This window comes from Diceros bicornis, chromosome 5 (genome assembly GCF_020826845.1).
Source record: "Diceros bicornis minor isolate mBicDic1 chromosome 5, mDicBic1.mat.cur, whole genome shotgun sequence".
In the NCBI taxonomy this organism is placed as follows: domain Eukaryota; kingdom Metazoa; phylum Chordata; class Mammalia; order Perissodactyla; family Rhinocerotidae; genus Diceros; species Diceros bicornis.
The window spans coordinates 27,329,504-27,341,466 of NC_080744.1; the positions used below are offsets into that span (position 1 = coordinate 27,329,504).

Consider the following 11,963-nt stretch of genomic DNA (forward strand, 5'->3'; position numbering starts at 1 on the left):
ATTTTAGATAAACATTACATAAAACCCAACTTTGTTATGATATATTATCCTTTTATATAAACTGCTAATTATTTTTGCTAATATTTTATTTAGAAGTTTTGAATTTATAGTCATTGAGCAAGGTTAGCCTATAATTTTTTTTTAAATTTCTTTATTCATGTTTTAGTATTCATTATTGTGTCCTTATAAAATGTGTCTTCGTTTTTTTCTGTATTTAAGTAAATTTAGTGCACCAATGATTTTATGATGTTATGCTGTCATAATAGTCAATAATGAACTCGAAAGTCTCAGTGGCTTGTAGAAACAGTTGTTTATTTCTTGCACATACGTAGTTCATTTTGAATCCAGGTGATTCTCCAGGTCGGCTATACCACATGTGACAACTAGTGTTTGAACCTCCATATGAATACACAATTCAACAGTCACCACAGTCTGAGAAAGCAGAGGTGGAAAGTTAAGCTGGGCAACTAAATGCCTCTATCATGAAATGACACACGCCATGTTATTCACATTCCTTTGGCCAAAGCAAGTCATATGACCACATCAGTCTTCAGGAGGCGTGCAATTCTCCTGTGTTGCTAGAAGGAGAGAGGAACTGCATATTGATAAACAGTCCATAGTCAGCTTTTGGCCTTGAAACTGAGAATTCATTTCCTCTCTTCTACCCATGCAGGAGACAGGTACTTCTCCTCCAAGGGAGACAACTCAGGATCCCCTTTCAGTGACCCCTTCAGATCAAAGGCAGGATCTCTGATTGATCTCCTATAGTCTTCCTCTCATCTTGATGTGGCTCCTCTTGGTCTAAAGATCTATGAAGAAAAAACAAGCAGAAAACAAACAAAAAAATAAACAAAAACAAGTATACTGCCTCCTCGAGACACTCAATATGCCATATTGGAACAGTTACAGGATTATGTCTTAAAAAGTTCTCCTGCAAAAGGGAATGAAGAGAGACATGCAGTGTTGCTCTGAAGCTAGTCTGTGATCCCGGGATGCATTGGTTATGGCATTCCTTAACCCCTTGTGATGAGATTCTGACTGTGCTTTATGCCAGGAGCTCTCTTGCTCATTGTTTTTCACATTCACTGGCTGAGCACTCTGGAATATTCCTCTTCCACGATCTTCTTTAGCCACATGTTAAGGGGTATGCCTTCTCTGCAGGATAGATTTCTCAGCCCATTCTCTGCCTGGGTTTGTTCAGAGCTTAGGAATTACTTTGAATCTCTAATGATCATGGTTTGTTTTACTCAAAGCTGCTTTTGTCCATACAGCACGTTCAAAAGATGAATTACCTTTTTATCTATTTGATTCCAGTAAGATTCATATATTTATGTATTAAAATACATAAACATAAATTTATGTATTTATAAAATTTATGTTCATACAAATAAATACATAAATTAATAAAATGAATTAGTATATTTGAAAGAACTGTTAAAATCCGCATAATATTGGAAGAAAAAATGGATGGTTTTTAGTGCTATTTCAGATCTGAGAATCCAACAATTCAAGATGACAATTAGAAAACTACTCCTGATTTTCCTGAAATAAATGGGTTCATTCAATCTAGCTGTTTAGGAATAAATTGAGCACACTTTGCAATTTTTTTTTAACCCAAGATACAAACATAATACCTGGGCATCTCAGGGAAGAATGTGGTTTTACACACTGAGTTCAAATATGGGAACACTTTTTATAGAAGAAGAGTTTACATTAGAAGGTCTCAGCTGTGCTTCCATGGTGCCTGCCTTCTTCCTGTCTGTGGTTCATGTGAGCAAGCCTCTGAGCAGGTGGCTGCCTTCATGGAGCTCTAAGGTTTTTGATTATCTTCTACCATCAATTCTATTACTGTGTGATCCAGGAGAGCACAGAAGTATGTCGCTGAGTCTGCCAGTTGTAAGGAAGAGATGGTGAGGCTGATGATGGTTTTGGCCTTTTGAAAGTTCACAGAGAAGCGATCCTGCTTTGCACTTGGCTTATCAGAATCCTGATGTATAAGGAAAACCATCTCTCCACTGGGAGGCTGTTTGTACCAGTACAAATAATATCTGCTCCAACTGGTTTCATACGTGCAGTCCATGGTCACAGCTTCTCCTTCCCTCCTTGTCATTATGGTCTGAGCTTGGGTTACTTTCTGAGCCATGCTGGATCCTATGGAAAAACGAGAAGTGAGCGTTGGTCATCTGAAATGTCTCAGATGGGCCTTGAGGACTGGATTCATTTACGACACAAAGACAAAGAAAAGAATCACATAGTGCTTCATTTCCCCACCTCTCTTCCCTCTTAATACCCCCGCCAGTTACAACTTGCATAGTCCCTTCCTTGACCACTAAGAGGAAGCCGAGGCCCCATGTTTAGGGCCACACGTACTGAAGCCAAAGGAGGCCAGGAATGCCCACAGCAGGCCAGGGCAGAGCATGGTAGAAGTTCTTCTCCTGGTGGAAATTTCTCTTGTTCTCACTCAAGCCCAGAGACCAGCCCTTCTGAGTGCCTGAGTGCTGAGTTTCTGGGGTATTAGACGTTTCTGCCCCCAAACAGGAAGTAAAGTTCTTAAGCAGGATGTTACACACAGAATACTGTGGTTTAGAAACTGCAGTCTCATTTCTGGTACTTCCATGAAGTAGTCAGGTGGCTGCAAGATCAACTTTCGACGTTAGCAACTGTAGCAGCACCTCATCACATACATTCTTTCTAGGTTGTTGTTAACCAAGGGTTTTGATGGGCATGTGTCTATAGGGGGACCCCAATCATAGACATAGCTGCAGGAGCATGAGAATCAAAGGGAAGCTAAGCCAAGCTGGAGTTGGCAAGGGTTAGAGTGAAATGTAGCCAAGGAGATAGGAAAATGTGTCTAGTCTAGAATGGGTTACTATTCTGCATGGTTCAATAGACTCCAGTCTATAACTCAGACAGCACTGCATTTATTGGGCCAGTCTTTAGGTATCCTGGTATACAAACCTCTATTTTATGTGCTTATTTTTTCCTGGTCTCTTCCATACTGTCCTCCCCAAAAGACTGAGTTGAATAGGTAAAAAATATGGAACAACCAAGTATAGTTTTAAAATGTTATCCTTCACATGATGCATTTTTTATGGCGTACTCCATGGGAATAAATAGAAATATAATATTATCTGAGGAGTATGGCTTTTACACATGGTCTTATGTGGTCTCTGAGCCAGTTGGCATGGAGTACTTCCTGAAATTAATTCATCAGTTTCCTTTCTAGATTTTATCTTATGCACCTTAACCACTAACTGCTGACAAATGTCTGGGTAAGGTTTGTGAGTCTTCTCTGAGAATATGGGAATAGGTAACAGTCTCTGGTTGAGTTCTGGGCTTTTTGTAAGGCTCTTCTAGCATATATCTATACATATACAGTAGATAGCTCTCTTAGACAACAGAAATATACTGCAAAGTCTTCTAGCTGTGATGGTGATGTGATGAGCCTGATAGTTTTAGTTGCCATATGGAAGTTCACAGAAAATCGACTCTTTGTTGAATTGGTTTCTGCACCTGTGTGCTGAGAAATGAGGAACATCATCTCCCCACTGGGAGGCCTTTTGTACCAATACAATATTATAATATACAGTCCTGGTGTCACACAAATGGTCTAGTTCTACAATCTCGCCCTTCTGCCTTAGATGTTGATGTTTGAGATTGAATGACAACTGGGAGATGCTGGATCCAGTATACAGAAGAAATAACAAGATTGATCCTGTGAGGTGACCTGTATGGGTGTTGCCAAGAACTTTTAGGGCTGAGTTAAATCTTCATACAAGGTCGTGTGAAAATCTGGTTCTTTTCCCATTCCTTCTTATTTTCCTGGAATGTTTATTATGGTTGACAATCGTTAATCCCCTCTACCCCTCTCCACTATCTCCCCCTAATCCTAGACTGTTCTCAGCCTCACTATCAGCCACTGTCCCTATCAAGGAAGAAAAAGGCCATCACTGCCCATTATATGCTGAGAAGAGTCATTTTGGCACCTCCGTCTCTAGGAAAATATCTCTTGCTCTGAACCTGGGGCTCAGTCTCATTCGGCTTTGTGTAAAGCTCTACCTAGAATTGTTAGCAATGGGCAATGCAGGTGTCTCAGAACAGGAAATCTGGTTGGTGGGGAAGGGGTGGGACGAGTCACCAGATCATATCCTGCTCATCCTAGCACACACTAAGTTGATCCACTACATGTGTTCAAGACAGCCTTTTTCCCCTGATAAAAATTGTTTATTATTCTCCAGAAATTTGGAGACAAAATAAAATTTTTCCTATATTTACATTGACATTAAAAAATATATAATACCTGTGTTTTCTTTTCCAAATGAACAAAAGATATTTTAAATTAAAATGCAGATAAAGTTCTGTATTCTTGTAAGGGGATAGATATATATTCTTACACACAAATCTCATGGTGACACTGGAACCTGTGCATTCTTTTCTGTCTCTTTTCCCTCTCAATTCATGTTTTCAAACACTTTCCTTTAAAGTCTACTCTTTTTTTCTGATTATCTTAGGCTTCTGGTGTGATCTAGGTAACTACATTTCATTAGGATAAAAGACAATTTCCATTCCATTCAGTGTTCTTTACCCTTGGTTCAACTATAGTATCACTTAATGATGAGATATTATTTCCCATGATTCCAGGTCACTAGCCAGTCTGTGAGATTAGGAGAAAATTATCTTTTCTCTACTCTCACCTCCAACCCCTCATATGGCTCACCTAAAAAAAAAAATCCTGGAGCCACCATGCCGCGTTGATCACCTCCCACAATTTTATTTAGAGAACCTAGGCTCACTTGAAATGGCCACTTTTCGTTAATAATAAAGATACTAGGCAAAATTCTCTGATCAATTAACATGTTCTATGAAATTCATGTGTATAATCTTACTTAACCCTCTTCTTTTGGGTGTGGGAGATCAAAATTGACCACCCTGAATTATGTCTTTTTACCTTGATTATTCTCTCTGAGGGACATTTGACCTCCCCAAACTGCCTAAAGAATTTAACATAGAAGACCTGTTCTGGGAAGGAGTTATTATCATATGATGGCTGTAATCTAATGTAAAATAGATGTTACAATAGGAAAGGCACCAACAAGCCTGTCTTACCAAAAATTCTGTCTCTCCCAGGCCACATTCTCTAGGTGGCCCTGCAAAGAGCTGCCAGACAAACATTTACATTTATAAAGGAAATCTCCATTTGTAAAGGTATCTCCCTCTCTGTGTTGGGGGGAAGCTAGGATGGCCTCCCTATAGGCTTATCAGTGTGGAGGATGAGGCCTCAAATCTACATACCCTTGATTACTGTAATTTCTGTCTCCCTTCTGTCTCCCTCCGCACCCCCAACATCCTCCTTTGTCTTTAGCTGAAGATGGTGATGAGATGATGAGAATCACCGCTATTGTGTAGAGAAACTCAGTTTCCCTGGTTTCTCCCATGTATACATGTTATTAAACTTGGTATTATTTTATCCTGCTAACCTGCCTTTTAATTATTTGGCCAGCCATAAGAAACTTAAGAGAAGCCTAAATATTGCCTGTGTCTGCTAGGGGAGTAGTACAAATAGGTAACTGATCCTAAAGAACTCACCGTTAGAAGTGAACCCTGGGAAATCAAGACTACCTCATTTCCAGAAGTGGAAGCCCCTTTCCTGTGACTTGTACTCACTGATCCTCTATAGTTATGGAGAATAAAAAAATCTTTCATCCATATTTTACATCTTTAAAGAGTTAACAACTATGATGAAGAATCAAAAATCAACATATAAATTTGTTAGTAAATATAAAATGTGTGTTTTTACACATATAAAACTTCTTCATTCTAAAGATCCTTCTTTATTTTCTCATCCCTCTTCCATAGGATAGAATTCTCCAATCCTACATTGGGCAAATTTCCCTCTACTTAGAGACAGATACTTTAGGTCAGTATTGGCCCTTTTGAGTTACGCATTCAGAATGAAATGTTATAGTTTGAATATGCTCTGTTCAGTCCAATGTTCCATATATTTACTGTGGCACAAGTATAGCTATCCCCTGGCAAAATCCTCAGCCCCATGATTATTTCATTGAATATTTCCTGACTCATGATCAAAAAGTGTTGACCTGGAAAGGCTTTTTCTAATATCTTCATGGACTGCCAGCTGCATGAGGACAACTCTCTCCTTAGTCCAGATTCCAATGATCATTTTTTATAACAATATATTACTGATGCTTCTATTCTTATCCCACCTTTAAGAGATGTCCAGCTTGGATAATGAATATAATTGCTATTTCTAGGAAAGTTCTTAGAAATATGTCTGGATGTTGAGGGTGACGCCATCACCTTTGACTTACTCCTACAAAAGACAGTGAATGATGGACTGGTTTGCTGGTGGCTCAGCCTGTCTCCTTTCCTGCCAAATGTGTCAAAGATTTACACAAATTCGAATTCTCCATTCCAGTGTTAAACTAAATGAACCATTACTTTCCCAGACCCAAATTGTAGAGATCAAATGGCTAGGTTTGCTTTAGGAAGTTTCTCTTTACTCAGCGATATGGTCATACAGAAAACAAGCAGGTGAGAGAATTCTAAAGAGGAAGTGATAAATCCAGTTTCTTTCTACTCCAAGCTTATTTACTGTCTAATTGTTTCATACTGGTATCTTGGATTTAGTTTCTGTCTTTGTAAAATAAAGTTGAACTAAAGGATTTCTAAGGACTCTTCTAGTTCTAAAATTTTTTATGCTATTTAATGAAGCAAATATTTATTGAAGACTAAGATTGTGTGCAATGTGGAGTAATGTGAGATTGGGGAGAATTTGTCCTGCATCATGGAACTTTCAAGAACATTTTCACATCCACATGCATTCTAGTGGGTTTGAGGTTGCCCCTAACCAACCCTGGGTCTTCTTCAGTGAACCCTTCAGTAACGGTGTCTTCAGGATGAGTTCCTATGGGGGTTTTCATTTCTCCTATAAGATCAATAATGGATCAAGGAGAAATTAAATCCATAGTAAAATGGAATAAAATGGGACTTTACCACTGAGTGTAGAGATCACCACAGGCAGTGAGATGGGGGTGGACTCCATGGCTGAGCCATGGGTGAGCGGGATGCTCCTTTCTCAAGATTTATTTCTTAAGTGAATATCTATAACATATCATATATTTCTTGCAAAAAAAAAAACAGCTCAGCAACTTGTAGAACCTGGAGGAGGTGGATGAACTTACTCATATGTAAAGGTAAAAATAATTTCTTCAACAGCCTGATTGCTTTATGGCTTCTAGCTCCCTCCTTCCAAGTTTAACTTGGGTGTTCAAAATTTCCAGCCAGGGATGGCCATATAATTTGTGACACTCAGTGCAAAATGAAAATGTGGGGCCCCTTGTTCAAAAAGCAGGAAAAAGTGACATTATGTAATGAAATATAAAGCTCTCCTTAAAAAATATTTTCTTATTCATAAAACACAACAGAATATATATAATGATATGTAAATAACAACATAAACTTACAAATTGCAAAAACATATTTTGGGGTCATAATTTTATATAATACAATATCTAATAATTTCTTATTAGTGTGATACCTTGGCAATAATAAGATTTTTCTAGCTTACTTTTCTGCAAATTAATTTATTATGTTATCAAAATTTATACTTCTGGTAACTTCATTTCAATTAGTATCATTGAAAGCAATGTTAGTTGCTGTTAGTAAATGAAAGATTGCAAAACAATTTTTTATAATTTTTAATTTTGAGAAGGATACTTCTGTTGATGCAACTGATAACAGAGCTCTTAAGAGTATTTATAAGCTGTGACAAAATTAGCATAAACACCTGACCAAAAAGTATGAAACATAAATTGTAGTAAATCTACAGCTTATGTCTCTAGTGGAACAATTTTTCTATATATGATTTAACTCTTCATACCAATCAGTTTCATGTAAGTCTGAATTTAATTTTTTTTTATTTTATTGTGGTAACATTGGGTTATAACATTGTATAAATTTAAGGTGTACATCATTGTACTTCTATTTCTGGGTAGATTACACCACGTTCACTACCCAAATACTAATCACAATCCATCACCACACACATGTGCCTAATCATCCCTTTCGCCCTCCTCCCTCCCCAGTTCCGCTCTGATAACCTCCAATCCAATCTCTGTCTCTAGGTGTTTGTTTGTTGCTGTTTTTATCTTCTACTTATGTGTGAGATCATATGTTAATTTTAATTGTAAATTTATATAGCAGCATTTGAATATTTTCTCTGGCATTTTCGGTAACTTGTGGAGGGAGTATAAGAAAGTAAAAGGAGCTTCACGATTTGTCTATAATTTTAAACGCTTGTTTATGCACCCTATCACTGCATCTTTAAATACGAGGAAAATTTCTTGTTATTTATCTTCTGTGTTAATAACTGGTTTGTTGGATTAATTCAAACTTCACATGAAAGCAGTCTTCTTGCCGTTGAGGCTATTATCTTTACATTTAATTTCTATTTCTAAGCCTAAGGATATTTGCTCCCAATGTTTGAACAATTGTTAAAACAAGAGCTTCTAAACTTTTTGAGAATTCTGATATCTCTCTGTTGTGCTTTATTACAACGTCCACGTACACACTTTTATTTTGTAATAATTTATCAACAAGGTTTACTCTCTTTGGGGCCCTGCAGAGCCCAGATTGCCCCAGATTGCTGTGCAAAGGCTACCATGGGGACAACATGCCTGCCCCATGGAAGGGATGGGGCTGCAGGCACAGCTGCAGTTTGGGTACAGGCTGCAGAGCACCTGGGAGTACAGTGCCTCCACTGCACTGAGGTAGATGGCTGAGTCTTCCAGTTGGGAGGCTGTGATGTGCAAGGTACTATACAGTTCCTTAGAATTCACTGTGGTGTTTAATCTTCCATTCTGCTTTGTTCCTGAAGCTATGAAAAACAGACTGAAGAGGCTACCCCCAGGATTCTGTCGGAACCACTGCACACTCTTCATGGAGGTGGAAAAATTGCACCTCAGAGTAGAGCTAGTTCCCTCCTGGAGGCTCAGGGCTGAAGGACTCTGCTCCACCTTCAACCCTGGCACCCCTGCTTGGAAAGAGAAAAACAATGGCAAGTGATGTCACTGGGGAGTCATTGATGCAGTTTCTAAACCTGTAAAAAGCCCAAGAAACACTCATGAGGATGTAGGACCCTCTAGGAGCTCTGTGTCAGCTCTCCCTTCCCCTCCATCCCACTGGTGGCTGTGGAACACTTCCCAGTCCCCCATCTGCAATGGCCCCAACTCACAGCAAACCTGGACTCACAGAAGCCCCAGCAGGGCTCCCCGTTGTCTCCTCATGACTCCTTGCCCAGTTGCTGAGGTGTCTTCGCCCCTATTCTGGAGGGTGTAGAGTCTTGGTTCCAGGCAAATTTTTCTTACAGTCAGTATGTTCCACCAGACTCACTGAGCACCAATCACATCTGAGCTCTGTCATTCACTTACCAGGAAACTCCACCCACAGTGTCCCACTGAGACTGCACACTGATGTCTCCAAAAGTGTAGGTTGAACAGTGTGGGAAAGTAAGGTCAATAGTTCCAATATATAAAGTTATAAAGTGCTTTTTGCTTAAAACACTTTATCTAAGAGAATTTTGTAGGTTAGTATGTGAAGAAGAAAGGGATCATATCATACTTCTGAAAAGAATCAGTGTCTCAATTGGGTTAAGTAGAACCTCGAAGAACCATGAAGCCTTTAAGTAGAGCCTAGGTAGGGTGACCCCATTTCCCAAATTGCATAGTTTGACATAGAATTAAGGATCCAGTTATATGAAAGATCTGATAAAGGAAAACAATCTGATAGCACGCATTGTGTATTGAAGAAGTGAAAGTATTTTCTTGAAATCAGGAGAGTTCTAGAAACACAGGCCATACAGTCACCATCTGTAGAGAAAATTATTCCAAAAAGAGTTCATTTGGTGAAAAATAAGATATGTGTATAATGTCAACTCTGACTTAATTTCCACCTCTCCCCTTCTCCTGTCTGGACCCACACAGCTGATTCTGATCAGGCCACACACTGCTGGTCAAATTAAATATTGTCCTTTTCCTTACCTCCTTCTATCCTTTTTTCTTTTTTTTTTTTTTTTTAACTTTTCTTATTCCCTTTTCCATATTCTTGTTCCTTTCAGTCTCAGAAGATATATGAAAAGTTAAGATATGTATGGTAGTGGAATAATTTCTAGGTCCATGGATTTTGGGAACTTCAGGCATAAAAATTAAAAAATTGAAAACAGGTAACGGAGATGTTGTCTGTTGAGCTTCCATGATCACAATGCCCATTAATATTCCTATCCCAGTATCTCTGCTCAGAGAAGCATCCTCACAATGGATTTATAGAGTCATGGGCTCCAGCTTTCTGAGGTTTAAATAGAAGGGCAGAACTGAAAACCTGAGATGAACTTTGCACAAATATTGTTCCTCCTCTCCCACCTTCGCTGTCTGTAATTTGACTGCCTCACATGCTTTGTGGTCTCCTCTCTTAACCGCTCAACCCTCTGGGACCATCAGAAAAAGCCATTTCTTATAAAGCCTAGAGTGCCCCCTAGTGGACTGAAACTATCAACAGAGCCCACTACAGAACAACTAACTCAGCAGTCACACAACCCCAGCCGGTTTCTTTCTTCATCTTAATCAATTCACTCTCTGTTTCCTGATGAAGGAAATGCAGATGGTCAGAAAACAAAATACCTGATTAGATTAAATGGGGGTTAAAAATGACCCAAATTCTATTTTGAAAATGCCATTTCATGGAAATTAGTATCTTAAGATAATTTTGTAAATCTCATCTTGTTATTTGATTTCTTTTACTTAGTTCAAAACAAATCCGTAAACATTTATTGAAACTTTAGTGTACATGGGATAATTTACTAGGTCTTAAGAATATATAAAAGAGGATAACATGCTAGTTTACAGTCCACAGGGGAAGGCAAAAATATACATAACTACAACAGAGTCAAAGAGTAGGACAGTAAGAGGAGTATAAACTAAAAGCTGTATGACCCCAGAGGAGGGAGAAATACTTATACCTGGGGTGGATGGACAAAATCTTATGAAGAAAGTGGTCATTTTCTGCTTTTTCCCTTTTTTGGTGAGAATAGAGAGGAATATAGATAAACCTTTAGGATGGCATTTATGACTTTTTATTAATTTTAATAAATGGAGAAACATATATAAATTATTAAATGCAATAAAACATTACACATAGACTAAAATCCCCTCTGACTACCACTCTCAATTTTGACCCTTTAATCACTCATTACTCTAATTCTTTCTTCATCTTAATCAATTTGGAGTTTATGCTTCCAGGTGTTTCTGTATAGATTTGAATCAACAGAAACTATGTAGTGTAGGATTTTATTTATAGTTTTTATTTAATACAAAATATACATATCCTTCATACTTTTCTGTAACCTGCTTTATAAACTCAATAATAAATCTCATAGGTCCTATTTTATTAAAACACAGAGGTCCCTCTGCTTCCCTGTATCCCATATTATGGATATACTACCATTTACCCTTCCCCTATTGATGAAAAGTTAAGACGTTGATATTTTTATCTATGAAATACAACACTGCAATAAACCTTTTTGAGTATTCCTCTTTAGTCACACGCACACATTTCTCTAGGAGCAGAGACTGAGAGTGAAGGGAGGAGCCATGAGACTAGTAGAAGAAAATCACTCCAGGCAGAGGAAGATCAGGGACAAAGGTTCTGAGGAAGAACAGAGTGAATTCATGTTCTGATTATTACGTTGGATGGTTTTCTTTCTTATTATTTTTCTTGATGTGCATTGGAACTGTAGTTTATCAGCTCATTGGATAAACTCTCTCTGAAATTACTGTCCTAACATATGACTGGTGTGTGGTCTGCTCCAGCCACCTACTGAAATAATTCTAAAGATAATAAATCAGCAAGGGAAAAAGTACCAAAAAGAAGTAGTGGTATATACAAGGGGA

At 38.2% G+C, this 11,963-nt stretch overlaps 1 gene segment (V, D, J or C); it reads right to left on the reverse strand.

Moving 5' to 3' along the window:
- Positions 1-1,798: 1,798 nt before the first annotated feature.
- Positions 1,799-2,496, reverse strand: LOC131405318 (T cell receptor delta variable 1-like). The segment is given in 2 exon segments: positions 1,799-2,151; positions 2,371-2,496. Coding segments are annotated over 2 exon segments (390 nt in total).
- Between the last annotated feature and the right edge of the window lie 9,467 nt (positions 2,497-11,963).